Here is a 27,868-nt window from a genome sequence, read left to right as displayed (position 1 = left end):
GAAGGTCTCTAGCTTGCACAATTGATACTTGACTCCATGATTATGCGATGCGATATTTGAGGACAATTGAGGAAAATAAGACTCCGATGATCAAGCTAGGTACTATTACTATGCGTGCATGATAACAGTTTGCGTCTCAACAAATTCCTTCAAACCCCATTCCGCACCAAATCTTCCAAATCCGCTCAGCTTAGTTCCACCATGAGGCAAAGTCGCTTCATCATGAACGGTAGAAGAGTTGATATGCACCGCGCCAACTTGTAGTCGACGCGCCAGTTCCAACGCTACATAATGGTTCCGTGTCCATATCGCACCAGACAACCCGTAATCACTATCGTTGACAATCTTGACCGCCTCGTCCCCGTCAGAGACCGCGACGATTCCGAGACAGGGACCGAAACTCTCTGTACGTAGGAAATCCATAGAGCTGTTGATGTTATCGAGGATTGTGATGGGGATTAGGTTTGAGTCCGTCTCGTGCTCTGTGGAAGACTTTGAAGATCCCTTGGCTTCAGCATCGGAGACCAGAGCTTGCACTCTCGACTGACTCTTTGGCCCGACAAGTCGATACGCCGAGCCCTTCTTGCTTTGCAGATGCTTTGTGAGCTCTGCACGAAACTCATCTGCGACATCCTTTTCCACTAGGACAAGATCTGTAGACATGCATATCTGTCCGCCCTTTATGCACAGAATTGATTAGTGAGATACCAAAGACAGTAGAAAGCTAGCTCACATTTAGTGTTGCTCCTGCGAGAGCTGCTTCTGCCGCACGACCAATGTCTGCGTCTTTCAGAACGATACAACAGTTCTTCCCACCAAGTTCCAGCAATACCGGCTTCAGAGCCCGTCCCGCTTGCTCAGCAATACTGCGCCCAACTGGTGTGGAGCCAGTGAAGTTGACCTTCCTGACGGCAGGATCTCGAATGAGATACCCAACTACCTCAGGGGCATCTTCTGGTCGATGAAGGATAAAATTGACGACACCTGGAGGGAAGCCAGCTTTTCCAAACAACCCGGCGACGAAATAATGTGTCCTTGGACTAAGCTCAGATCCCTATAATTGTTGAGATTAGTGTACTATTACCGGGAATCAGGACTGGGGTTCTTACCTTGAGGATAACTGTATTTCCAGTTGCTAAAGGAGCGATCACAGCTCGAAGGGCCAAGAAGAGAGGTGAGTTCCAAGGTGCGATTCCCAGAACAACACCCAAAGGACGAGTAAACACCAAACCGTATGATCCTTCAGGTTGGGTATGCGGTATGGTGCCGCTCATACTCCCTGCTGTCAGGAGATACGCAGTCTGTTCGATCAAATCGATGCTGGTAGTGACACCGATGGATGCCCATTCATCGTCACAGTGGATCTCAGACTTCATAATATTTCGGACCTCATGCTCATGGTTCTTGAGGACCTACGTTTCAGCTTCGTTAGCCATGGCACCCAAAGTGGTCAAAAAGATTCAGTACCTGGGCCAATCGCAAGAGAAGACCACGTCTATGGGTCGGAGAGGTTGTGGACCAAGTCACGAATGCTTTGCTGCAACTCGCCACAGCATCCGCACAGTCAGATATACCAGCGCCCTGAAAATACCCTCCCTCAAATGATTGATGTCGTGAAGTATCACCCTCTCTTAAAACTGGAGCATCGTTGATGAGCATGGGGATACGATACCCTTGCGAACCATTGCGGAGCGCAGGTTGGTCAATACTTGAATCCGACATTGTTTCTGAAAAAGCTTCAGTAGAATTCACAAAATCCGGAAGGCGATATCGGAAACTGAGTATCATTATGGCGAGATATCGTATTACTTGTAGTAGGGACCAACAGAAGCTTTCCGGGAGCACGCCAAGCAACAATAATTCGTAGCCTCGGGCGCGGATGCGCCAATCAGTATAGTCCGGGGTTAGGGGTAATATCGGGTCTCTGCCCGCTCTCCAAGTGATTGGCCGGACACCGGATCATCAGCTGTCAAAAGGCATGCTAGATTTTGTAGTGAGGTATTCCGTTGGTATTCTTTTGACCTAAAGAGACAAGAGGCTCATATTGCAAGACATGCGATGAAAGCATTAGAAAGTGACTTAGGGTGATGAAGGAGGTTAAACGGCAAGTTATCTTCTCTATCTTCTCTTAGCCAGATTAAGCTCTTAGCTATAAGTCTTAGCGGTAAATAACACTTCTAGCTTATAACTTAAATATTATATTAAAATATCTAATTAATTATTATAATATAAGGCTAATAAAAGAAAAACCTAAATAATAACTCTTTAGCTAGCCTTAAAGGTATATAAAAACCTTTAATTTATTAGCTAAAAAAGGTTAGTTTAATACTATAAATACCTTTAATTTTTAAGATAGTAGTTTTTATATTAATAAAATTAATCTTTTATTAATATAAACCCTACTAAATAGTAGATATTAATAACTATATTAATAAAGCTATAGTTATACCTTAAGCTATAAGATTGTGACTTTTATAGTAGCCTTTAGTGGATTTCTTAAAGGGGTTATTCTAGCTGCCTGGTAAGAGAAAAAGGCATTAAATAAGCTATTAGAATTAGAAAAGGCAATTTAAAAAGTAGCTAAATAGCTAATTTAAGGAAATAAAGCTTAAATTATATCTATATTTAAGGTATAAATAGCAATTTATTAAAATAGACTTTTAGATATAATATATAACTATTAAATTTATTAAGAAATATTAATATATAAGAAAAGCTTAATTAAACTAGAAAAAGTTTTATAATAATATATATATTAGTGCTATTAGGCTAAAAATAAGGTTAGACTGGGTAAAGGTTTAGGGAAATCAGAAGGTTATGGCGGTATTAAGTTAATGAGTTAATTATAAGGTTAGAAAATAAACTTCAGGTTTAACATAATGTTAAACGGCAAGATAAAGTAGGCGGAAGGATCCTAGCTAAGACAGGAAGTTGTTGAGATGTAGCTCAGGCTTATTTGCAATTTGTCATAGTAGAGATTGAGGCATTGAGCAGAAGAAATGTCTTGTAGTATTTCCAGAGCTTGATCGTCCAACAAGGAGGCTATTTTCATTTTCAGGTACGAAGATCGATAAGATACTCAATTTCATTGGTGAGCATGGCCTTATTTCAATATTTGACTCTACATTGATCTCAAGACAAATCATACTGAAATGAAGGATCGTTTTATTTGGAAGGTCTATATTGTTGCTCTCTCCATCCCCTCTCGCTACATTCGAAAACAATATTATCTAGCTGCTCATTCAGAGACATAGGTCTCAACATCAACTCCCGCCAACCGGTAGAATCCCAAGGCCCTCAGCATCGGCTTGTCGTCGAATCTGTAGAGATAGACCTTGTTGTCGTCTGCATGATGCTGATACTTGTGCCAAGTTGGAATGCAAAACGTGTCACCCTGCTTCCATTCAAGGACCTTGTCTCCGACCTGAGTGGAACCAGAGCCTTCAATGACATGGTACACAGCAGAGCTCGTCTCTTGGATCTCGAGCGACTTGGCTCCTGGGTTAAGTCTCTCAGCTGAAGCACCAATGATACGACCAACTGCGTAATGGTATTAGCTATAGCTCAAGTATTCTCCATGTCAGCACTTACTTTCGGCCCCACTGGGCTTCAGATATGGCTCCGAGACCCATTCATCAGGGCTGGCATCTAGCTTGGGCTGCATCTTGCTCCACGGATAGACAATATCAGACTCTTCAAAGTCTTCAGCTGGGTATCGCGCAGCAGTATGATGTTCCACAAAATGGACAGGGAAGTGGATGAAGCTGGGGAGGTCAAGTCCATCGAGCCAGATGACGGGCTGATCATCCCCACCCTCCTCATCGGCGCCCTTCTTGCCATGGTCATGCCAGTTCCAAGTGGGTGTGACAATGACGTCGCGAGGCTTCATAGGCACTCTCTTGCCGTGAACTGCAGTGAAGCCACCAGTGCCTTCGATGATGAACCTGCACGCGAAGGCGGTGTGTCTGTGCGCGGGTGCCGTCTCTTTAGGCTGCACCAGCTGAAGTCCAGCATACAGGGTATCGGTGGTGTATGGTGCCTCTAGGCCAAAAAGGTCAGTGCTGACTCGGGGGGCGGGGAATTCGAGAAACCCGACTCACCTCTTGCAGGGTTTCCAAGCATCAGGACCCGGCGCTCAGCTTGCTTCTCAGTGATAAGCTGTCCAGCCTTAAGGAGATATGGCTTGATCTTGTCATATGACCAGACATAGGGAATAGTTTGAGGGTTGGGTGCCGGAGGATTCAGGCGTGTCATCTGGGCCCAGAGAGGAGCTGTGTTGGTAGCTTTGAGGGCTTCAACAAGCTCTTCAGAGGTGTTTAGTGACTTGGCTGGAGTGGCATTGACAAGAGACTGGCCGTCGCTGGGTGCTGTAACTGCAGAAGGCGCCATTTTGATTGATCTCTTGGACGTTTCTGATGGTAAGCGAAATTGAGTTGATGGTAATTGTGACAGGCTGCTAGCGGTTGCGATCTCAATCAACGACTGTGATCTGATCTCTTGACGGCCTTACCTATTGTATCGTAAATATACCCCGGCAAGATTGGCTTGATTATCAATCAATAGTTGCCGAGATACAAGCTTCATTGCTGGTAAATCGGCAGATGGTGCGTGGCATTGTCTTCGGGGCACTATCGGGAAGTAATCCCGGGGCACCCGGCCGCCATCATACCGCACAAAGCACAAAACTACATAATTCGTCTGTGCATTGCTGACAATTTACTTACAAGTACATCATTCGACGAGCAGTTTCAAGAGTTCAAAACATACATGTGACCAAATCAACAATGGCCAAGAACAAGATTACTCAGCCGGTACGTGTAGACTTGCCCTCCAGTGAAACGAGTAGATGTCTTACTCCAATAGGCGGTGGCATATCCTTCACGATCCACTAATCTCTTAGAAAGACTCCATCAAACTGCTGAGCATGCTAACGGCAACGGTCAACTGCCCGGCTCTCAAGTCAAGCTTCAGATCTTGATTGTCGGTGCAGGACTAGGTGGCCTAGCCACTGCCGTTGCTCTTGCTCGTAAAGGCCACGAGGTTACAGTCTTGGAACAGGCGGCTACCTTGGGCGAGGTACGTATTCACAATGAAGAAGCCCAATAGTTAATTGACGGGTATGCTCTAGGTCGGTGCAGGTATCCAGATCCCCTCGAATTCGTGCAGATTGCTCTTGAAATGGGGTCTCGGTCCATATCTCGAACAACATGCCGTGAAGCCAGACAGTATGACATTTCGAAGATGGGCGAACGGCGATCCGATCGCCTATACAAGGCTCTCACCAGACTTTGAAGACAGATACGGAGCACCCTATTTCGTCATTCATCGTGCCGACTTCCATCGAGCCCTTTGCCGCCGGGCAGAAGACCTTGGAGTAAAGATTGTTACTGATAGCAGGGTTACCGGCTACGACGAGTCAATTCCTTCCGCCACAACGTTTGATGGTCGCGAATATCGTGCCGATCTGGTTATCGCTGCAGACGGCGTCAAGTCACATGCTCGATCAGTTGTGCTTGGTGGTTCAGACCTACCGCCCCAAAAGACTGGTTTTGCAGCTTATCGCGCTACGGTAAACACAGAAGAGATGAAGCAGGATAAGGACACAGCCTGGTTACTTGAAAAACCTGGGATCAACATCTGGTACGTGTGACGTCTCTTCAGTAGTGCAGCTAGTGTTAACCATCTAAGGATTGGGGAAGACCGTCACGTCATGACGTACTCTATCGCGGGAGGCAACTCTTTCAACATGGTCTTGTCTCACGTCGACCATTCATCACCGAGTACATGGAACGCTGAGAATGCAATCCGCGATATGCAAAACTCTTTTAAAGACTGGGACCCAAAGTAGGTCATATTCTCTCCACATATAAATGTAGACACTGAACGTCATCAGGCTGTTCAAAGTGATCAAGATGATCAAGAGTACGCTCAAGTGGCCCCTGATGAGCGGTAGTCGTCTCCAAACCTGGATATCGAGGAGTGAAAAGCTCCTTATCCTCGGAGACGCTGCTCATGCTATGGTACCATACATGTCCCAAGGTGCCGCCATGGCCGTAGAAGACGGCGCTGCTCTAGCTACAGCGATCTCAAAGATCAAGTGCAAGGACCAAGTCGCAACTGCTCTGCGTGTATTTGAGAAGGAAAGGATGAGTCGAAGCTACGGTATGCAGTCTGCAAGCTTGGTAAATGGAAAGCTATGGCACTTTCCAGACGGCCCTTTGCAGCGAGCTAGGGATCTTGGAATGAGGGCTGAGGTGGAAGGACGGCCATTCGTTGAGAGCACTAATCAGTGGAGTGACCCCGTAACTCAGATTTGGGCCTATGGGTATGATGCCGAGGATGCTATTGAAGAGCTCTGGCAGAGCGAGGCTGTAGTATAATCTAACATCAATGCTTTAGTCCTGGGAAATAGGGTAGAGTATAAGCAATAAGCTCTTAATGCTTAAAGCAATAGCTGTATAGAGGGATATTAAGACAGGGTTTGCAATTTTTATGTAAGCTAAAGACTTTATAATAATACTCTGTAAGTGTTTTCCTGGAAACATTTTCCACTAAGCTTTGGTGAGTTCACTCTAACTAAGTTGAGAAAGAGCCAGCAAACATGTTAGCCAATAGGGAGTCGTTGGAGACGGTCGGGGAGCGTGCTCCCCGACCGTCGGCCTGACCCCCCTAACATGGACCCCTCAGCGGTCATGTTCGGCTTTGTCGATCCGACAAATTACCCACTGCTAAGGTTTCAATCAACGCCTTGGCTTAGTGTTTCTGTGCACTAACAAAGGCATAAAATATCAATTGCTTCCTCTTGCTGCCAGCTTTAAATAACAGACAACAAATCAAACAGTTTACAATAACAGAAACAACAAGAAAACCATCTCTCAATGGAGAAATTCGATGTCGCCGTGGTAGGCCTCGGGGCCCTTGGAAGCGCAGCAGTCTGGCAAGCGACGAGAAAGGGAGCGAAGGTTGTGGGCTTTGAACAGTTCGAGTTCGGCCACGTCCGAGGCGCGTCTCACGACACGTCTCGCATCGTCCGCACAGCATACGATGCCCCAGAATACGTATCGCTCGCCAAAGCCGCCTACAAAGACTGGGCTGAGCTGGAGAAAGACGCTGGTTTGAAGCTGTTGACTGTCACTGGTGGCATTGTGGTGCTTGCGAATGATCGCACCTGGACATCCGGCTTCAAGGTCTCGGATTACACTGCGAGCCTCGACACCAACAATGTACCCTACGAGCTTCTAAGTGCCAAAGAGGTCAATAAGCGATGGCCTAAACTTGACATTGGTGACGACGAGAATGCAGTGTATACTCCAGATACTGGCATTGCGCATGCGGCTAAATCTGTGACAGCGATGCAATTCGTTGCTCGCGCTCGCGGAGCCATTCTTAAGGAAAACACACCAGTGACAGCAATCATACCAATCACGAATGGCCGAAACGACAAAGGAGTCATCGTCAAGACAGAGAATGGCGATTTCCAGGCTCGCAAGGTCATTCTCGCAGCAGACGCCTGGACCAACAAACTGCTTGCTCCTCTCGGCGCACAGATTCCACTTGAGGTCATGCAAGAGCAAGTAACATACTTCAAGCCCAAAGAACCCGCCCTATTTGATGCCGAGCACTTCCCTGTATGGATTCGGATGGTTGAAGGAAAGACATTCTACGGATTTCCCACTTTTGGCGAGCCTACTATCAAAGCGGGCCGCGACGTTTCCAACAACCGTATGAGCCCTGACGAACGGTCCTACACCCATTCTCCAAAGCTTTTGGATGAGTTGACCGCATTCATGAAGGACTTTGTAACCAAAGATGAGGACCTTGAGATCCTTCGCACAGTTACATGCCAGTACACGATTACTCCAGGCCGACATTTCATACTTAGCGCACTGAATCAGTATCCGGATATTCTGGTTGCCTTGGGGGCGGCTCATGGTTTTAAATTTGCGCCTGTAATTGGTCGCGTTATGGCGGAACTGGCTATAGATGGGAAGACGAGTGAGGATCTCTCCAAGTTTGTTATCCCGGCGATTCAATCAGTTGTTCGAAGTAAGATCTAGTATTGTTTTATATACATCTTTTATGATTTTATGGGCTATCTCGCGTCTCTGGTCTCTATACTGCAATTTAACCATGATATTAGATCTGTATCTATTCATAGATGAAAAGTGAATATGTTTCTCGCGTTAGTATAATCGAATTTGAATCACAATGTGTTTGAAGGTTTCGCACCGATGAAGAATATTTAAGGAATAAGATTTCTTTATATGTTAGTCGGGAAGATTTAAGTCATCTACATAGTGAAATTAAGGGGACCATAACGTTAAAATAGAATATGCATGAAGAGGACTGTGAAAAAGGTACTTGGGCTGATGGCTGATAGAAAGGGCCATCCTGAGAAAGGAATGCATTCAAGCGGAAGCATTGATAGTATATAATACCATCACTTCTCTACATAGACCGCTTTCCATAAGGCTCAAACGGTAAGATCACGGCTATGATAGCCTAGTACATATCAATTAGGCGCCACTCTTCAGGGATATCAGCAGGAGTGTAGCTTACCATGACGATGTAGAGTACGGCGCATACATAAATGGGTACTGATGTCGCAGTGTTGCCGTAAGCTGCTACGAAGGAGGATACCAATCCCATAATTCGGTTTCCTGCTACAGCTATTCCGTTGCCCGTTGCACGATGGGCTGATGGTAGTACCTGTACTGTGTCAGCCAATAAACCTACTGTCAGTCCAATGGTGACTCCACAAACCTCTGGAGTGTATGCGTATACTGGGAAGGGTTCATGTCAGTCGGGGCTCCTTCTTATTAGTGTAGGGACCAGTGACTTACAGGTTCCATAGTAGATATTTAACGTAAAAGCTATGACACAGCTTAAGGCCACGTTCTGAGCCGGAGTCTTCACAGCAGTATAAGCGAAGAAGAAGGCCATGGTGATGAGTGCTCCAATTGCCATAGTGTACTTCCGGCCAAGCAGCTTGGTGTTGCACATAAATGCAGCAGCCACTGGCCCAAATATGCCCGTGACACTGCTGAGCATGTAGTTTCTCCACTGATAATATGGCCCTGACTCTCCCGTTTTGGCACCACGACTGGCAAGATAGTCTGGGAGAAACACATAAAACAGTGGGTATGCCAGGCCTAGGGACGTTAGTTCTATTGTTTTGGTGCAAGGCCGAGGTTGGGTTACCAATTAGAAGCCAAGATATCCAAATCAGAATCGTTGAGATGGCGAGCTTCCTCGTCACGAATAATCCATGGAAATGTGCCCATAGCTCGCTGAAGCTATACCTAGACTTGCCATACGTAGAGTTGATGGTCCCCATAGACTCAAGTGCCTCAACGGTGAGACTACAAGGCCGTTGATATTTCTTTGCAATATCTTGGTAGATAGCAACCACAGCAGCGTCATCGCCTTTGGCAAGAAGGTACTTGGGGGTCTCCTTGAGTCGAATCACAGTGACTCGTAAAATGCTGCACACAAAGACGAGAGCTCCATTTCCGTACCAGACATATCGCCAGCCCTTTGATATAGATTAGTCAAAAACCCAGGTCGGATGTATCAAGTGCCTGTACTGACCATGTTGTTACCCTTGGTGCATGTATCAGCGTCGGCGCAGGTATACTTGGGATTCGAGTAGATTGGCCAGCAAAAGGCAGCAACAATGACATATGCAAGCCCCCACCAGCAGGCCATCAACGTTACCAGCCATTGCTTGTTGCCAGGAAGAAACTCTAGGAATACGGTAGTGTCGAGAACGAGGTTGCCGCCAGCACCAAATCTGTGCATCCAGTATTAGTAAGTTTGCGGTCTGGATGGCGAGGAACCTACGCAGCAAGACCGACAAAGGTAGCAAGGACAATCCAATTAGGCGAGGCACCGGCCGCAATGGCGAATACGGAAGATAAAAAGAGTGAGATGTTGAAAGCATAACGCCGGCCGATGACATCCGCACCTAAGCAGCAAATAAGGTTCTTGTAAGATGACGAGAAGGGGTCGTGTTGAGTTACCTAATCCCCAGAATAACACGCCAACCAGCATTCCTGTATACACAGCCACATTGAGACCATAAGAGAAAGCAGGACGAAACTCGAGAGCAGTCTGACCGGCAGTCACAGCTTGAAGGGCAAGGATTAGAGAATCAGCAGCGTAGCCGAAACCATTCAGAAAAAACAGCTTGAGGTGCATGTTTGTCCAGCCAATCTCATCCATGGTCTACACAGTGATGGATTAGTCCTGGAATTGTTCTTGCATCACTGGATTAGAGCTCTGGAGACCTTATTCATGAGGCGCATTTTAGCATCAAGCACTGGGTCGATATCTCGAAGAGAGAACATTTGTTCATCCTCGGTTCCCATTTGAAAGCTCAGGGACTCGCCATGCCGGTCGCCACTGGTACGCAGGTCGGCATAGCGTTCTCGGTCAGAGAGTTTATCTGATGGCTGAGGCATGGTAACTGGACCGCCCGTGGTGGATGTGTCTGACATGATCACGCAAGATATGAGAAGGTAATGGTGTATGTGAAGGCTACTTTGGTCTGAAAATGGCCAAATTGTGGAAACTCTAAGCTAGAACGTGGGGCCTGAGCTGTCTTTTATTATTAATTTTGACCAAGTCATTAGTTCCCATTTTGGCATCGCCATTCTTATCTAGCCAGCAGTGATTGGGCACATTTCATAACCTGGAATAGCTTACCATTGAATACTCCTGATTCGTTCATCTGCCAGTTCGCATCAATCTACATCAATCTAATACTCTGAATTCAGTTGGTGGAGCGGGGTAATGAGATATGGTATGGGGTACGGCGGACAAGAATCGCAATCTCCGACGCTTTAGCTCGACTTCCAGAGCAATGTTACGCATCAATTGATTACTGCTTCATATCCAAAGACCCATAGATACCCCGTTCTGTGAGACTTAACCAATCAGAACGAGTTGATTTCAGGACGGCGTACCAAGTCCACGTTCCGACGTCAATGAGGGGGTTGAGCTGGTACAAATAAATCAGCACGTGGTCGGGGAGAGTTACTTTGGCCTCCCCGAGAGGGGCACGGGCGGGGCGGGGAGATCAGCGGTTGCCCGAACGAGGCAATAGTCATGCGACACATTTCCCGACCAAACAACGCGTTGTCGTAACAAAGATACGACCAGTTACAAAAGAATGGCGTTACCAAATAAGGGAGACAGGAGGTCGGAGAAGTATACGGGGAGGTCGGACCGTCTGAACTCTCAGACTGTACGCCATGTCTCCCGTTGATAGATTATGGGAAGACGGTTGAAGGATGACTAGATAAGTCAAAAGATAGTTCTCGTATGTCTTTTAGTGATATCTAATTTATGTCTCTATTGCAAGCAGACTCGAATACCTCCTGCTGATAGCTTTGCCTGATCTCTAATAATCTCACATCAACACCATGTTCTCAAAACTCGGTTCGATACTGGCCATGACTGGCGTAAATGGAAACGCTATTCTATCCGGCAAATCAGAGTCTCCAGAGCCGACAGCCCTCCCCGCATCATGGTACCGCCAGGATGAAATGTATCAGCTTGAGCGACGCGCCATCTTCTCCAAGCGATGGCTTCTCGCCACGCACAAACTACGCTTCACCAAGCCGGGGGACTTTCTCCGCTTCGAGGAGGCAGGCTATGCTTTTGTGCTGTGCCTGGACAAAGACGGAGAGACCATCAACGGCTTTCACAACATCTGCAGGCACAGGGCGTTTCCAATCGTCACAGAAGAGGCGGGAAACGCCAAGATCTTTTCCTGCAAATATCACGGTTGGTCGTACGGCATCAACGGAAAGCTTGCCAAGGCACCGCGCTTCGACACCGTCCCGGCGTTCAACAAAGACAACCACAGCCTCTTTCCTGTCCATGTGCACGTCGATGCCATTGGCTTCGTCTGGGTCAACTTGGATGCGTCCCCGGAGCCAGAAGTGAAATGGACGGACGACTTTGAGGGGGTCGACTCACAGGAGCGGTTCAAGCATTTTGACTTCTCTCAATATCAGTTTGATCATGTCTGGGGCATGCAGGGCAATTACAACTGGAAAACCCTTGCAGATAACTACAACGAATGTTATCATTGCCAGGTTGCGCATCCAGATGTCAAAGCCATAACAGACTTGACCTTTTACTATACCGTTTCCAAACCAGGCTACATTCAGCACTTTTCGCGACCAAAGAAGGGAACGGAACAAGACGACATCAAGATCAGTAGCACCTACTATTTCCCAAACGCATGCATGACTGTTTCGTAAGTGCTAGTCATTTCTTCACACGCTTAATCGACGGCTAGATCTAATCTCGTTTTTATCGTACAGGCCGCATTTCTTCTACATGATGCGATGCGTACCAACATCAGTTGGCACATGTTCAATGGAGTATGAAGTCTATCGCCATAAAGACGCCACTGACGAAGAGTTCGAAAGAACCAACTCCTTCTTCAAGCGAGTTCTCGGAGAAGACAAGTACTTGTGCGATGCGGTGCAGAAGAACCTGGAAGCAGGTGTCTTTACCAACGGAGAGCTGCATCCCGATTTGGAGAGCGCGCCGATCTTCTTCCAGAATACGGTGAGACAGATTGTGACTGAGCACCGTAGAAAGGAGCAGGATGCGAAGGGAGAGATATGGCCTGCTCGGCAACATGTATCAACTTCTGAGGTCACAAAAGGGGATGATGAATTTTGTGATGGACTAACTTGTAAGGCTGATAGTGCTGATATGGAGTGGTGAGGTTTTAGACGGACATAGCGCGCTTTACAAGGGAAGCTCTTTTCCTGCAAATGTTAGGGTGAGGGGTAGATAGTGACAGCTTCTGGTTCCAGGGATCAGAGACTGTACCTACGGGGAGAGCATTAACAGAGCAGATTTTGTATCAATTTACCATGTCGCCGATGATGCTTCACCCTTCTGATCAATCTTTTGATGATGCAGCATAAATGGCCATGCACCCATCCATACACTAAGCCATGACCCTTGCAGCATCGTCCTCTATTTCAGGTACTCTGTATGCACTCAGAAACTCTGGGTTGGCGGAAAACTCTTCCTTTACTTATCCATCGTCATTATCGACATCAAATACTCCCTGGCAGCGAGCTGTACTTACAATATCCAACCCGCCAACTAATCCACCATTTACCCATAACTGGGGGAAAGTCGGCCAGTCGGCATATTCCTTGATGCCCAGACGAACGGTCTCATCCTTCAGTACATCGAAAGAACTATACTGAATACCACGGTCGTCCAAGATACGAACGATACGTCGGCTGAAGCGACATAATGGGCACTTGGGAACGCCTTTCATGAAGAGCATTACTGGGGCGCCATTGACGAGATCTGTTAATCTGGAATGGAGTGCTGCTTTTAGCTCGGCAGGTTCAGAAGCGTCTATCGTCTGCAAGCCGGCCGGCATCGGCTGCGCATGGATATTTTCGGTGGAATTTGGCATAATCGGATGTAGGTGGGTTTGTTATTCTTGCATGACATGGAATTCTCTTATACACAGAAGCTGTAGTTGAGATTAAGGCAATTCTATATCTAAGTACCGAAAAGGTTTGACCGATATGATACGCTTCGTCATTAGTCAGGCTATCACCACAGGTCATTGCTCGTAATAATGGGTTCGCTCGGGTTGGCTCCTTTTTTTTGGCTTGGTTATCGCCCAGAAATGTTGTCATACCTATACCCTTTGCATGGTTGTCTTCGTCCCGGGTCAGCAACATATATCCTCGACCTCATTGGTTTTACGATGCTCGCTATTGTTGGGCCGAACGTTGTCTGACGCAATCAGTGTCACCACAGACCAGAATCTCGTATCTTCGCTTCACAGATGATGTCACTATGACTAAACCCTTTCCGATGTCTCGAATTCTGTTCATTTAGCTCTTGATAAAATGTAGCCCAAGTGTTCGCCACATATGTCGGCGACTCACAAGCGTTTATTTGTCCTACCTATACTCGAGGGCCTCAAGATTCGGGGTCCGAGATCAGGATCTTGCCTATCGATAATGCCGCCTTCAATCGGTACAAAATTGGGCTCCTCATTTTGATAAAAGGTCCTGGTCTATCCTCGTCTTGTATCTTGACTCAGTAGTACCAAAAGAAAAGCACGTTCAATCATCCTATTATTCTCAATTCTCTAACAATCTTGCCCATCCACAATTGGATTCCAAACATCAACCAAGACCCCAACATGCCGTCCTACCAAGTCACCATAAAGACTCCAGACAAAGACTATACCTTCAGTTGCGATAGCGACACGTATATCCTGGACCAAGCTGAGGAAAACGGCCTGGACTTGCCTTACTCTTGCCGGGCAGGGGCTTGCTCTTCTTGTACGGGCAAAATGGTCTCGGGTACAGTCGATCAAAGCGATCAGAGCTACCTAGATGACGAACAGATAGATGAAGGATATGTACTACTCTGCGTCGCTAAGCCGACTAGTGACTGTATCATCAAAAGTCATCAAGAAGACGACTTGAATGGGTGATGCATTATCGTTGTCATCGATTAGTCGGCATCAAACTGGGTATATCTGCTCAGATAAATTACAGAAACGATGATGTACCGGCGAAGCATATACAAATTCATTGCCTCAAGCAGATGTGGAGTATTGGCAGCAAGAAATAATAGGAGTGAATGTTCCAGAGTAGTAGAGAGTTATGGTGTAAGTGGTGCAAGTTGATCAATTACCCTAGACTAGTCACGCTAACGGCGTATTATCACCGTCGGCCCCGCACTCAATGCAGTTAAGTCTGGACTCCAATGCTCGTCCCCGCATTTGATAAGACCGTATATAAAAGTAATCGCCCAGCTTCATACCGAGACGACACCCCTCTTTTCTCGCTATCTATTGTCTCATAAATTGAGCAAATACATGTCATGTACGGCAGTCGATCACACAAGCGTCTGCACCAGGCGTGCGAGAACTGTCGGTGAGTCCTCCAGTAGCCAACTGGCGCGTTTGTCGTGCTGCTCTGGCACTAGCCGCCGGTCCAATACTGAATTAGTATCCGTAGGAGGAAGAAGACTCGGTGTCCGGGAGAGAGACCAGCTTGTTCGAGCTGCACTCGCCTTTCAAAAACATGCACGTACCCAGAAGTTCGGGGGAACCCTGTGACCTCAGGGTCTCAAAATGGGAGCAATTCTACAGACACAGTATGCTTATTGGAGGCCCGCGGGCATCATAAAGTCTTGTTACTCACGACGGGTGACGTTTAGGAGAGACGACTTGCCCAGCTCGAAGCAAAAATTCGTATGATGGAAAGACAAGAGTATGATCAGCACTTCGATTCATGCTCTATGGGTTTATGTGGCTAACGATGCCCACTTCAATCAACTAGGGCGAATAGTGAAATGGAGTCTTATACCAGAATATCAGAGAACTCGGCCCAATTCCAGGACTGGCAGCTACCACTATCGCCGAGTGTTGAGATGGATAGCTCCACAACGACCAGGTAGGTTGGGAGAGGTTTGTCCGTTGGATCGTGTCGTTGGCTAAGTAGCTAAAGCAGCATATTGCCTCCGAATGACGTTATGGAAGATGTCATCGGTGCATACTTCCAATATTGTCACAAGCAGCCTTTATGGCTCTTCAACCGAGAAGACTTTTCTTCCATACAGGATTGTAGTGAGGAGACAATGTTGACCTTGCTGGCCCTTGCTTCGTGTCATTCAAAACATCCTTTCTTTCAAGGCCGTGTGCACGAACTAGGCCAAAACTACGCACAGGCTGCAAGAGAGGGAATCATGCACCAGGTAGGCGAGGGCAAGGTTTCGATAACGACCGTTCAGAATCTGTGCACGCTGACACTGGCCAATATACAAGGTAAGCACCCTGCTTAATGTAGCTGGTCACCATGTGCTGAACGTGCTATATAGCCAACAAAACGACCCTGGCACATCTGCATATAGGCATGGCAAACACGCTTGCTAAATGTGCCAATCTTGATGTTGAGGCCTGCGCCACTAAAGACTTTAGCACACGTGCAGAGACGCGAAGAAGAGTGTTTTGGAGCCTGCACTTGCTGCAGCAGATGTACGGACATCAGTCCTTCACTACGGACATCCTACAAGATATTACCAGGCCGCAATACATCGCGACGTATACAGACCCGCGGAAGAGCGTCAACGAAAGGCCCCCGGCCATTCCACATGAAGACATTTCAGGTCAGGACGAAACAACGAGCGCCGACAAGAAGAGCGGGACATGGGCTTATATGCTCCAGACATCTACGCTGTGGGGGGAGGTCCGGACATATGTAAAGCAATGGGCCCAACAGACCAACAACGCACCGCCTCCTTGGTCCATTGAGTCCGGATACGCAGTCATCAACGCCTATCTCATGGACTCGGAGACGAAATTCCCAGATCGGCACCGATTTGATAGCGCGCGATTTACTGAGCAAGAAAGCCGACACCTTCAGAGCAATCGAGGATATTGGAGTCCGTGGATATATCAGCAATTCGCATATCACACGATCCATAACATGCTAAACCATCCCTTTCTGTATTCTTCGCGACCACAACAGTCGGCTCAGTTAGGAGTTCCCAACACGTTCTGGAAAACATCTTCTGAACTTGCTTTTATCCACAGCACTTGGGTTGCACGTCTCATAGAGATGGTCATACATAAAGAATATCGCGTCTCGGATCCATTTATTGGTCATTGTGCGGCGATAGCGGCGACTATTCACATCTACTTTTGTCGGGCGGCCGACAAAACTACCAGGGAGGCAGCTCTAGATAGACTGGCGAAATGTGTCGCATTTTTGGCTGAGCTGGCTTTGCTCTGGCCCTCATGTAGATGGTTGGTAAGTAGGATCATCATATATCTGTAGTCCGGAACATAACACTAATTTTCAGCAGCATGAGAGACTCCAGTCGTTGATCCGGGCAGCATTCGAGGTGGACCATGAGCAGGAAAAGGACCAAGAGGTCCCTCCACCGAGGACCATTTCTATCAACACGCGTTTAATGTGGGATATTCTTCTTTACAACTCTGGCGCTTACAGAGGCACTACCAGTTCTCCCCAGACACGAAGTCTTTTCGACGGCAGCTCTCTGTTTCCAGAGGACAACACGGATGATGGAGAAGACATCGTTGAGATAGATAATTTCCACAGCCCAACTGTGGAAGTGAGTTTGGGGAATGGCCAAGCCTTGCCGCCACAACCCGGAAGGAGAAGAACGAGATCTGGTCAAGGAACACAGGAGTCCCAGGCAAATCCTGTAACTCAATCTTGTTCTATTCCAGAAACATTCGGATCTTCCACTGAACAGACCCCTCTTGCTTCTTGGCCTATGTCTTTGGATATGGCCTATGATCCGTTCTTTCAATTTCAAGATTCAGGTGGCCCCTTTTTTGGAACATGGGAAGTAGGAAACCTCTAATTCTAGTTCGCTGTACTATAGAGAGAATTGCAGGATGAAAGGTACAGCCAGCTCTCATTTCCTGAACAGTAAAACAGATTATAGTGACCCAGCGCTCATTCAGTTACTAGTACTCGAATGTCGACTACCCTCGACCAGAACAGCCTCTAGACCTCGGAGTAGATCCGCCAAGAGATCTCCCGGATCCTCCACACCAATGCTGATTCTCAGAAAGTCCTTGGTCACGGTCGAGTCCGTCATTGTCCTCCACTCGATCAAGCTTTCTATACCGCCGAGGCTGGTTGCATGATGGAAGAGTATCAACTTAGACGGAAGGTTCCGCGCATATTCCACCTTGTGGAGCGTTAGAGAAAACACAGGTCCATATCCTCGGGGCATCTGTTTTCGCAGCCAACTTCCTTCGATATTAGCTTCGTCTTGCAGGCTAGCGTGGTGAATGTCTTTGACCACTTTCTGGATGATCTGAGCCTCTTTATCGCTGAGTCCTATCAAGGGTGACTGCCGACAAGACCCTGCCAATCCAAATCTCAATGCGCTGACGATGGCCTCGGCTGACTGGCTTTGTTTGAGAACTCTCATCTCGAGGGTGCGGATACTCCTAGTCGCGAGCCAGCTGTCAAAACCTGCCATGACAGACCCAAGGTACAATCGATCCCGATGAAGTTGCTGCAGCCATTCATCGCCGGGGCTGCCACCCTTGACCGCCAGAATACCACACAGTAAGTCAGAATGGCCTCCGATGTATTTTGTGCCAGAGTGCATGACAATATCTGCACCCTGAATGAATGCGTCTTGAAGTGGGGGAGGAGCAAATGTTGAGTCTACACTGAGATAGGCACCTCTGGAATGGGCGCGATCTGCGTAATGCTGAATGTCAAATGCTTTCCCTGTCGGATTGACTGGCGTCTCGAGGTGTATCAAGTCGCCGAAGCCTAATTGGTCGACGGCACAGTCGAGAGAGAGTATCTCTGTCCCAGACGAACGGGCATAAAGCTCGAGGGTCCCATGACATCCGTGGTATCCGGCACCGATAGAGACTTTCTTAGGTTTCAACATGATCAGCAAGGCATGAAATGCCGCAAGACCAGAAGAGTAGGCAAGGCAGGGTTGTCCTAGAACAGAGGACAAGACTGCTTCAAGGCGCGATAATCCTGGCGTGGATTGTCTCGAGTAGCAGTGCTCCCCGACGTCTAGAACCGGATAGGAAGGTCTCTCGTGGTGTTCTCGCATGCGCTCTGGATTTCGTGGATAGCGGAAGGTCGCGGCCACGTGAATCGGCGGTGCCACGTCGTCGACATTGTTGAGAACATCATCTGCGTGTACGGCTTGTGTGGCGGTTGACAGACTGGGTAAAGCCTTTGCCAAGTTGGTTCTGAAACATTGTTCTGTTGGATCCATAACCTTCAATTGTTTAACACAAATAGTAAGAGTCGCGGCACAATGCTCCCAGATTCTATTGCTGGCTTTCGCTGCATAGCTTTTTATTCCCTGACCCTCTGAGAAACTACAGTGATATCACGGGGTGAATACACAGCCTATCAGTCCGAAGCACTTATCTCGGTAGGCTTTGCCGGTGCTTGGCCGATGATCGCTGCATCGTCCCCGATATGAATCAATTGAGCTTGCGCCGGGGAGATTGCAACGCAGCCGACCACGTGACCGGATCTCCTTCAGTCACTCTTCCAAACATTGGCTAAATTGAGAAACTTACACACTTATTTAGCTCTCTTTTCATTCTTATCTCTGTATCCTATACATAATGTAGGTAATAGTACAGTAATTAGTCGCCTGAGAACAGCCAACATCTGTTATTATTACATAAAATGCACAATATGGAAATATACCAATAGAGATATTTAATTTCTAGGAGTAAAATTAGATACAATTAAAGCTACCTCATCGCCATTCAACCCAAACAAACATTAGTACATAACTGAGTAGGATAGCTTTTAATATCCTCCTCAACTCAACTCCTCTATTGTGCTACAGTTTAGTTCTCTAGCATTGCTACAGCGATATTGCGACAGCATATATCCCATGGAATTAGTTGTGTAAGCATCTGGGCGAAGAGCCTCTTCTGTAAGCAGCATAATTCACAACCCGACAAACCCAAGACCATGCTTCAGACAATATCCAGCCGTTTTCTAAAAGACAGCTCTATAGGAAAGTCGACCTATCACTAAGAGGGTTGCCGTCAACATATTGGCTATCCTTTCATTTGCTCGTCTTTGTGAGTAAATCGGGTGCTGATCGAGAAGAGTACCATGTGTGAGGGAATTCGTGGCCGCCCTTGGCTGGGCTAAACGGGTTCGCCGAGGACATTTCGTGCGCACTCCAGGGACCTCGTTCGTCTGTCCCATCGTCCAGTGGGGCACTGCAAACCCGGCGGTCGTCTACACGACTTTGATTTCCGCTCAGGCGGTGACTCCACAGTCGCATCTTAGACATCGACTTCCTTAGCGTTCGCCTCATACCAGGTTTGGCTACAGAGCCGGTATATGATTTGGTTATTGGCCTTGGTGTCGCTTCGAATAGTTTCGTTGTCGTGTTAACCTGGAAGAGCAGAGCGTTGAAACGCTCCCGAGCCTCAAGTAAGTCCCTCCTATCCGGATAGTCATGGGGCGTATGCCGCAACAACGCCGTTATGAGTATCGGATACCTCGTTATTCTCTGTAAAGGCTTGATTAATAGTGACCCAAGATCCCAGGCATGCGTCAGGTGCTCTGTGACCTCCCTGCACTGCTCCATCCAGTAAACAACGGCGGGATGCTTTTGAATGACCACTAAATACTCTGCAACCTCCTTGCCCTTTTGTAAGAACTTCTCAACGACCATACTTATGCTATCGATATTGAGCATAAAGGCACGCCCGATCCATGCCCCTCTGTCTTCAGCTTCACTGACTTGTATCAAAGTGTTTTGATAGAAGTTTGTCGTAGGGATATTCTTGTTGCCTACAGGAGGCTTCTCGTGGTGATGATTATAAACACTCGCCGCAGACTTCTCAAGTTCTGATTGAAAGGAGGTGTGAACGGAAACGATGTCATCGATGTTACGGAAAATAAGCTGTATCGCCTCGAAGTCTAGTGCAGGGCAAGCGTCTGCAGTCTCTTTATAGACATGCAGCAGAATCCTCATATCTCTGGTGAAAATTCTCTCCGTATCGATGAGTTCCTTTATCACGTTTCGACGCTGGGTAATGAGTGATGTGCACGTGTCGTGGAGCTGGGCATCTGTTGTCACTTTGGTCGTCGGCCGATTGTTTGAGTGCCGCTGCTCTTCAAATCCCAGCGTCGTCGGTAGATTAATTGTTGAGATGCATTCTGCATGATGCGGGTCGTGTTCGAGTACAGGATCAAGCTTGTGCCTTGGCGCCCACGTTAACTGCTGGACGCAAGCTGGGCCAGATATGCTGTTTGAAATTGTACTTAGCATATTCAAACTAAGAGCTATTGCCAGAAAGAAGCGATAGTAACAATGAATACTTTTATTAATTTTATTGCTTTTGCTAAGAACTTAGCTGGCACAAGTAGGTCTTTGTACTGTATAAGCTTGAGGTACGAGAGTGTCTTAAACTTTAATATACGCTACCCATTTTAAGAAGGCCAATTAACTAGCATTTCAAACCATCGGCACATACATTAGTTAGAGTCACATTGCTCTATTTAGTGCCGTGGTAAGCTCCAAATGTGTCTCACTTTAGTAGCTGGATATGACAAGGAATGCTAGTCATTAACTATGAACTGGGATTTTTATTATGTTATGTCGATCACAGTCCGATTAGATAAATCTCCGATGGAAATCAAATTTACATTCCTCGGCACATGGTGTCTTTAAACACATATAAAGGAGTCACCCATTATTAACCTCGGCAAGTGGCTGTAATGCTACGCCTTCAATGTCGTCATCAGTATGACGTTATACTAAAAAGAAAGTTCGGGATTTCTTAAACAAGCTGTTGAATAACTGGACATCATCAGTCTTGCTTCAATCATAAACTAAGAGTAATAGAGGTGCTTAATAATAAGATGGTTGGATTTGTTTGTATTCTTTTATTCCTTTGACCAGGTCATAAATGCGAGACTGTAGCCCGTAGGCCACAACTTGAAGAGATCCGAAGTTATTAAAGGAACTTGACGCGCATTTCTCTCGCCCCCTTAAAGACGTTGTCGAACAGTATCATGCCACCCGTCTACATGGTGTCATTAAAGTTCTTCCTCGCCGGACTTGCTCTAAATGCGATCAGATGCCTTAACACCAAGTATCAATCACTGGGCACCCTAATGCTATGCGAGTGGAGGCTTAGACAATTCCAAATGGGTACCGCTTATATTGAGGAAATAAATACCGTGTTCTTATTCGTTATCTGTGTTTGCAGCCTAAAGGTTAACCTTATAGGTGGCAGTCATCCCGATAGTCCAAATGGCTACCGAATGTAGTATATTAGAGATGGGAAAGAGCCATGCCAGCCTTTCGGCGTGACTGAGTCCACTCGAGGATGAGGTCAACTAGAGACAGAATCTGATCAGACGTATGATCTGCGTGCAAGTTGATCCTGACTCGCTCCTTGTCCTTGGGCACCACGGGGAAGTGAACAACAAGAACGCGAAACTTTGCAATGCTCAGAAACTGTCCTAGAATTGCTGCTGCGCCCTGGGGAGCAATAACAGGGATAATTGGTGACTTGACAGTATTTGTTTCAGGCTTCATTGGAATGGTAATGATACCGAGGTGCTGGCAGTCTGGCCACAATACATGCTTTTTGATAGCATCATAGAAGAGATCTATGTTGGACTGTATGACATCTCGTCTCTAACGTATCCATATTAGCGAATACACGTGATACTGGTGACCTTGCAACATACCCTTTCACCTTCAATACTTGCTAAAATGCTATACCCAGCCTTGACTGCCGCCAGCGTGGTGAAGGTCGGTGCAGTGGAGAAAATGAGTCCACGGACGCAACTGAGGAGGACTTGCTTGCACTCTCTGCTTGACAAGACAACAGCTGTGCCATTGAGTAAGTATTTGATAGCCAAACAAAATTGTAGGTGGATTTGAAGTTTACCTCCAGAAGCCCCATGTGCTTTGCCAAACGTATGGACTCGAATAGAGAATTCTTTCTCCAGGTCCAAATGAGACACAAGTCCTGACCCCCGGGGGCCCACTAGTCCCGTCGAATGTGCCTCGTCGATCACAAATACAGCATTCCCGTGTGGAAGCTGCTCTTTCACCTCTTTGACAATTGCCTCAAGGGGCGCCACATCGCCGTCCATACTATAGAAAGACTCCAGTGCAACAAACACAAGAGCGAGACCCGATCTAACTCTTTCATATTGACGTTTGGTATCAAGCAAACGTTGGCGTAGACTTGCCAGATCGTTGTGGGTAAAAGGAAGAGCAGTTACACGGCTCCTATACATTCCTTCTCGGATACTTGCGTGGACGAGGCTATCATACAGCACCACATCATGCGGCTGGGCAAGTGTCGAAAAGACAGCAACGTTTGCTTCGTAGCCAGTGTTGAAGAACAAGGCACTGTCTGCTCTATGGAACTCGGCAATATGCTCTTCCAGCTGGAAAAGGTAATCGGTTGAGCCCTCCCCCCAACGGGATGCCCTTCCGCCGAGGATAAAATCGGGATGCCTCCCAAGCTCCTTGAGAAATTCCTCTCGCAAGAGGCCAGAAGAGGATAAAGATAAAGTGTCATTTGAGCCAAAGTCAACCATGCCGGTTAGAGTGCCTGGGGCTGGTGGTTCAAGCTGCCAGCCTCTTTTTTGCCGATCCTTGAGGATTAGTTGCAAGTTCTGTTGAAGTGCATCTGGCTTCGACATGATGGATTCGCTTCTATGAAGTTTCAAAGAGAAAGCAAAGATTCAAATTCAGAACGATTTTCCTAATGTCTTAGGCGGAGCAATGGATGTTAAAGCAGCGGGAAAATCTACACACTTGATGTTGATCTTTTGAGGCTTGCGTCGATGGTTTACCTCCTTGTGAACATAAAAGACTTTCCTACTGCATCACCTAGCGGTGAACCCGACAAGTTACCTGTTTGATTCCCTTGCGGCCCAAAGATGGCAAACACAATGCTTACCAAGTCGACTAGAGGTAAACGAAGGCATTGTTCTGCCAACATCGTACAAGAGCATTGATAACGCATAACTCTTTGCAAGTAGCCAAGTTTGAGAACAATAGACTCTCCTGCAGGACTTGTCCGGAAGCCGAAATATTTGGCGGTCTGTGTGTTATGTAGGGGCTAGACCGACATCTCTCTCAAGGCATCCCGTGACGCCGTCAACTCCATCGGTGTGGGCGCTGTGTGACGCTGTATGGAAACACGAAGATCTCTCGCAGGATATCCCATGACACTATCGATGCCGTCTGTCTCGTGATGTGTTTAGAGGTATCACATATTGCGAGTCATATTGTCTTGTAGGACATGACTAGCCTGTGTTACTGGTCTTGTCATTGGTTATGCCGTCCAACTGCCGTCGTTGCTGCCCGCTTGCGAGTTCACTTTGAGGGTTGCATTGGCTGACGTTGCTGCAGGTTTGTGTTTGTCTATAATTGACAACAAACCGCCACGACCCATTGTCTAATGGATCCGAAGGCTGCCAAACTGCTTTAGCGCTGCATTAGTCACTTGTCCTGCAGTTTTGTGTTTGTCTATGACCAACGACCAACAACTAGAACAGGAAGCTCTAACCCCGCACACAGTACCACGCTACGGATCTAGGGCAGTCTCTCTTATGTCTCGTTGTAAAGAATAAGAAGTTCAAGACGCGACATCGACGAATGGCTTAACAAGGACAAGATCAACCTAGAAATTCTTTTACATCATTCCAATTCAACTGCCACTTGCCCAAATTATAGCAATGCTGAACAATATTATTTCCCGGAGTGCTGCGGCCCCAGAAGCCATTGCGGTTGTTGACGGCTCTCGTTCTATCTCTTATGGCGAACTCGTCAACTCAGCCAAAACTATTGCACTCTTTCTACAGGAACGTGGCGTCAAATACGGCGAAGCTGTAGGGATCTTGTTCGATGTTGATCATCGTCAGGTTATCGCGCAGTTAGCCATTCTCGTTGCTGGTGCAACTTGTGTTCCAATCTCGCCTACAGCGCCATCTCACCGCATTGCAAGCATGCTGAGTGATGCCAATGCGCAGTACGTCATTTGCGACGAGAATTCGACCTTCTCTTCTAAGGGTATCACTCTTCTCCATCTCAGTGATGGACTAGCCTCAGAAATATCCACCGATTCGACAGCGGACACTGGTCTCTCGTGGAGTGAATCACATCGTACGCACATCCTCTTTACCTCTGGCTCAACTGGTAAGCCCAAGGGTGTGCAGATCAGTAGCTCTGCCATTATGCACCTGGCAACTGGTACCCCAGTGACACCACTGAACCCTGAAGATCGGGTGGCTGCTTTCAACGACCCTGGTTTTGATCTGAGCCTCTTTGAAGTCTGGGTTACGCTACTCAGCGGTGCTACTATTGTCATCATCCCAAAGGTGACAGTGGTTGATTCTACTGCGCTGAAGAGCTATCTCGAACATCAAAGCATCACCATCATGATTATGCCTGCCGCTCTTTTTCACATCATCGCCAAGTCATCGCCCGACTCCTTTCACTGTCTTCGTCATCTGCTCACTGCAGGCGATGTTGCCGATAAGACAGCCATGCGTGCTGTTCTTGAGCACAGCCCTCCGCAGCATCTTTGGAACACGTATGGCCCGACTGAGTGCACAACACTGGCGACTATGCAAGAGGTTGATGTGAAAGAGACCCTTCGTGATCGGATTGGTATTGGTCATTCTGTTGGCCAGATGGAGATCGTCCTCATAGATGAATCTCACCAGGTCATTCACGATACCAAGCAGCGGGGCGAGATCTGCATTGCAGGGCCTCAACAAACACTTGGTTATCTGAGTCAACAACCTCACGATGGGTCCATCTTCATCGATTTCAGCGCCCGAGTAGTCAATAGGGCTATTGGGGACACGCAGAATGACTATGGCGACCCTCACACTCAATATTACCGGACTGGTGACGTGGCCGAATGGAGAGATGACGGCGGTGGCCTAGATTTCGTCGGGCGCAGAGACAACCAGTTGAAGCACGGAAGCTTTCGAGTAGAGCTTGAAGAGATTGAAAGAAATCTCCTCGAAAGCGAACTTGTTCAATCTGTTATTGTCGTGAAACGGCCATCACCAGATTCGGATGGTGTTGCGATTCTAGTAGCGTTTGTCGTCCCCTATGACAAAGATACTACCAAATCGCAAGATCTAGTATCTTTCGCCCGGAGAATACTCCCTCATTACATGGTCCCCGACAGATTTGAAATCGTTGATCATCTTGCTGTGGACTCAAGAGGCAAGATTGATCGTCGTGCCTTTTCCGAGAGCCTAGCTAAAGCTGGACCAGCCATTCCGAGTTCGGTTCTCACGAATGGGAATGATTCCTCTTCATCAAGAAAGGCTGCACTGAAGTATATGTGGGAGTATATTCTGGGAGTTTCGCCTATCAAGGATGATGACGACTTCATGGCTCTGGGGGCCACCTCACTCCAAAACGCTGCTCTTATAGCTCGCATTAAGAAGCAGTTTGGGCGCCTCATATCCATGCATGACTTATACTGCCATTCGCGCTTTGCAAGTTTGCTTCATTTCCTCGAGAGTGATGCGGAGTCCATCACTGCCCCTAACGATGCGGATAAATGGATCAAGGACGTCGACATGGTAGATGACATCGAGGAGACGCCAAACTGGGAAGACCCAGACGAAGGTAAAATATTCTTGACTGGTGCGACTGGCTTCGTTGGTGCTTTTCTGCTTGACGAGCTTCTGCGTCACCCAAATGTCAAACAGGTGGCTTGCCTTGTTCGTGGCCAGACAGAGGCCGAAGCTGCTCGTCGCCTTCAAGCCAATATGCAGAAATACGATCTATGGCCTGATGACTTTGCTTTGACTACCAAGATCATGGTGTTTCCAGGGGATATCACGAGTCGAGATCTCGGTTTTGGATCGGCCAAGTTTGACTGGCTTGCCAATTGGTCCAGCGCCATCTTTCACCTCGCTGCCAAGATCAATTTCTGCGACTCGTATCATGAGCACTACGATACCAACATCCTTGGAACTCGCAACATGCTCCGTCTTGCTGCACGAGGGCAACGCAAGACATTTCACTACGTGTCTAGCATCGATACATGGGGTCAGACAGGATACTTTCTAGGCACCAAGAGGGTCCTAGAAGACGAACCTCTAGGTCCCCATATACAAGGCGTGAGATACGATGTGGGTTATTCTCAGAGCCAGTGGACGGCTGAGGGAATGGTACGACGCATGAGAGATCGTGGCTTTCCAATCATTATTTATCGGCCCGGCTTCATCATTGGTCATTCTGTCACGGGAGCGAGTAATCCCAACGACCTTGTTTCGCGACTCATTTCCAGTTGCATCAAACTTGGTGCATGGCTCAAGATCGATCTCGATCCGGCATATGTTACAGTTGACTATGTCGTCAAAGCCATGCTACACATCTCACGCTCAACAAAAAACATCGGGAAGTCGTATTGCCTTGTAGCGCCACACATTCAAGATTCAGTGTCCGTGAACAAGACTTGCTCTCTTCTCTGTCAAGCTGGCTACAGAGTTGAACTCACAAACTACCCTGACTGGATTGCACAATTATCTGAAAAGATACTTCCTGATGATCCTCTTGCGCCTGTCATGCCACTGTTGGAAGAAAAGGTCTTGGGCAACTTTACAAGGCTTGAGGTAAGCCAGCATTCTCCGATCTACGACTCGACAAATGCTATCAAGGCTCTTGCGGGTAGCGGTATTCATTATGTGACGCTGAACCCAAATATAATTAAGCGATATATTGCATTCTGGAACAAGAAGGGGTTTTACTCAATTTAACGTAGTATAGATAGCTTAGTAAATAGCCAATAATACCAATTCATTTTTATCAGGGCCATCCTTACTTTTAGAAATATCTACAAGGCCGAACTGATGCCAAACAGTTTGTAGCGTTGCCGTCTTCAAGCGTGGTCTTTATCGCTATAGCACCTTCTCTAAACAAGGCAGTGTTCAAGACGGAAAATAGCAGTAGCCATACTAGCTTTCTGGCCGTTTTCTATTATATCAATATTTAATGAAGGCTTGAAGTCTCTCGCCATCCACAGATCTAAATCATATATGTCAAAAGGCTTATACACAATTCTGCAGGACGAAGTAACGGAAAAGATACTCATCCAGCATTATCCTCAGGGCGAGGGACTTAGGTCTAGTCAGATGGGGCTACTTGGATAAAATAAGAAAGCTATGATGTTGGCGAGGGATGGCAAAGACAGAATATGGAAGGCCAAAAAGTGGCACTTGGAGACCTTACGAAGGGAGAGAACATGGGGTTCTAAATCCCGGGCCTTGAGTCATGGCTTATTTCTGAAAGCTTA

General features: G+C 47.2%; 12 protein-coding genes across 12 annotated transcripts; 5 read left to right on the top strand and 7 right to left on the bottom strand.

Annotated features, from left to right (window-relative positions):
* Window positions 1-108: 108 nt before the first annotated feature.
* On the bottom strand, window positions 109-1,722 carry FMAN_06967 (uncharacterized protein; the record flags this gene model as incomplete). The annotated part of the gene is made up of 4 exons (XM_041830536.1): window positions 109-678; window positions 734-1,054; window positions 1,110-1,412; window positions 1,468-1,722. The coding sequence occupies 4 exons, from the start codon at window positions 1,720-1,722 to the stop codon at window positions 109-111; spliced, it is 1,449 nt and encodes a 482-aa protein (XP_041681189.1).
* Window positions 1,723-3,238: 1,516 nt separating this feature from the next.
* On the bottom strand, window positions 3,239-4,389 carry FMAN_06966 (putative gentisate 1,2-dioxygenase oxidoreductase; the record flags this gene model as incomplete). The annotated part of the gene is made up of 3 exons (XM_041830535.1): window positions 3,239-3,540; window positions 3,592-4,041; window positions 4,101-4,389. The coding sequence occupies 3 exons, from the start codon at window positions 4,387-4,389 to the stop codon at window positions 3,239-3,241; spliced, it is 1,041 nt and encodes a 346-aa protein (XP_041681188.1).
* A 395-nt stretch (window positions 4,390-4,784) lies between these two features.
* FMAN_16108 (uncharacterized protein) lies at window positions 4,785-6,380 on the top strand (the record flags this gene model as incomplete). The annotated part of the gene is made up of 5 exons (XM_041830534.1): window positions 4,785-4,811; window positions 4,864-5,076; window positions 5,129-5,640; window positions 5,689-5,844; window positions 5,894-6,380. The coding sequence occupies 5 exons, from the start codon at window positions 4,785-4,787 to the stop codon at window positions 6,378-6,380; spliced, it is 1,395 nt and encodes a 464-aa protein (XP_041681187.1).
* A 498-nt stretch (window positions 6,381-6,878) lies between these two features.
* Window positions 6,879-8,057, top strand: FMAN_06965 (uncharacterized protein; the record flags this gene model as incomplete). Its single annotated transcript, XM_041830533.1, has 1 exon — window positions 6,879-8,057. The coding sequence occupies one exon, from the start codon at window positions 6,879-6,881 to the stop codon at window positions 8,055-8,057; it is 1,179 nt and encodes a 392-aa protein (XP_041681186.1).
* Window positions 8,058-8,448: 391 nt separating this feature from the next.
* Window positions 8,449-10,499, bottom strand: FMAN_06964 (uncharacterized protein; the record flags this gene model as incomplete). The annotated part of the gene is made up of 9 exons (XM_041830532.1): window positions 8,449-8,502; window positions 8,560-8,709; window positions 8,764-8,783; window positions 8,844-9,152; window positions 9,202-9,535; window positions 9,592-9,793; window positions 9,844-9,967; window positions 10,023-10,227; window positions 10,290-10,499. The coding sequence occupies 9 exons, from the start codon at window positions 10,497-10,499 to the stop codon at window positions 8,449-8,451; spliced, it is 1,608 nt and encodes a 535-aa protein (XP_041681185.1).
* A 927-nt stretch (window positions 10,500-11,426) lies between these two features.
* Window positions 11,427-12,747, top strand: FMAN_06963 (uncharacterized protein; the record flags this gene model as incomplete). The annotated part of the gene is made up of 2 exons (XM_041830530.1): window positions 11,427-12,268; window positions 12,336-12,747. 2 exons carry the CDS (start codon window positions 11,427-11,429, stop codon window positions 12,745-12,747), a joined length of 1,254 nt encoding a protein of 417 aa, XP_041681184.1.
* A 319-nt stretch (window positions 12,748-13,066) lies between these two features.
* Window positions 13,067-13,462, bottom strand: FMAN_06962 (putative glutaredoxin; the record flags this gene model as incomplete). The annotated part of the gene is made up of 1 exon (XM_041830529.1): window positions 13,067-13,462. The coding sequence occupies one exon, from the start codon at window positions 13,460-13,462 to the stop codon at window positions 13,067-13,069; it is 396 nt and encodes a 131-aa protein (XP_041681183.1).
* A 1,907-nt stretch (window positions 13,463-15,369) lies between these two features.
* On the top strand, window positions 15,370-17,406 carry FMAN_06961 (uncharacterized protein; the record flags this gene model as incomplete). The annotated part of the gene is made up of 4 exons (XM_041830528.1): window positions 15,370-15,470; window positions 15,528-15,841; window positions 15,895-16,826; window positions 16,882-17,406. 4 exons carry the CDS (start codon window positions 15,370-15,372, stop codon window positions 17,404-17,406), a joined length of 1,872 nt encoding a protein of 623 aa, XP_041681182.1.
* Window positions 17,407-17,505: 99 nt separating this feature from the next.
* FMAN_16107 (uncharacterized protein) lies at window positions 17,506-18,804 on the bottom strand (the record flags this gene model as incomplete). Its single annotated transcript, XM_041830527.1, has 1 exon — window positions 17,506-18,804. The coding sequence occupies one exon, from the start codon at window positions 18,802-18,804 to the stop codon at window positions 17,506-17,508; it is 1,299 nt and encodes a 432-aa protein (XP_041681181.1).
* An 816-nt stretch (window positions 18,805-19,620) lies between these two features.
* FMAN_06960 (uncharacterized protein) lies at window positions 19,621-20,841 on the bottom strand (the record flags this gene model as incomplete). The annotated part of the gene is made up of 1 exon (XM_041830526.1): window positions 19,621-20,841. The coding sequence occupies one exon, from the start codon at window positions 20,839-20,841 to the stop codon at window positions 19,621-19,623; it is 1,221 nt and encodes a 406-aa protein (XP_041681180.1).
* A 1,008-nt stretch (window positions 20,842-21,849) lies between these two features.
* Window positions 21,850-23,240, bottom strand: FMAN_06959 (uncharacterized protein; the record flags this gene model as incomplete). The annotated part of the gene is made up of 3 exons (XM_041830525.1): window positions 21,850-22,218; window positions 22,272-22,414; window positions 22,475-23,240. 3 exons carry the CDS (start codon window positions 23,238-23,240, stop codon window positions 21,850-21,852), a joined length of 1,278 nt encoding a protein of 425 aa, XP_041681179.1.
* Window positions 23,241-24,281: 1,041 nt separating this feature from the next.
* Window positions 24,282-27,332, top strand: FMAN_06958 (uncharacterized protein; the record flags this gene model as incomplete). The annotated part of the gene is made up of 1 exon (XM_041830524.1): window positions 24,282-27,332. One exon carries the CDS (start codon window positions 24,282-24,284, stop codon window positions 27,330-27,332), a length of 3,051 nt encoding a protein of 1,016 aa, XP_041681178.1.
* Between the last annotated feature and the right edge of the window lie 536 nt (window positions 27,333-27,868).

This window comes from Fusarium mangiferae (genome assembly GCF_900044065.1).
Source record: "Fusarium mangiferae strain MRC7560 genome assembly, contig: FMAN_scaffold005, whole genome shotgun sequence".
NCBI classification, from domain to species: Eukaryota; Fungi; Ascomycota; class Sordariomycetes; order Hypocreales; family Nectriaceae; genus Fusarium; species Fusarium mangiferae.
This window is presented reverse-complemented; position numbering and strand designations above follow the sequence as displayed.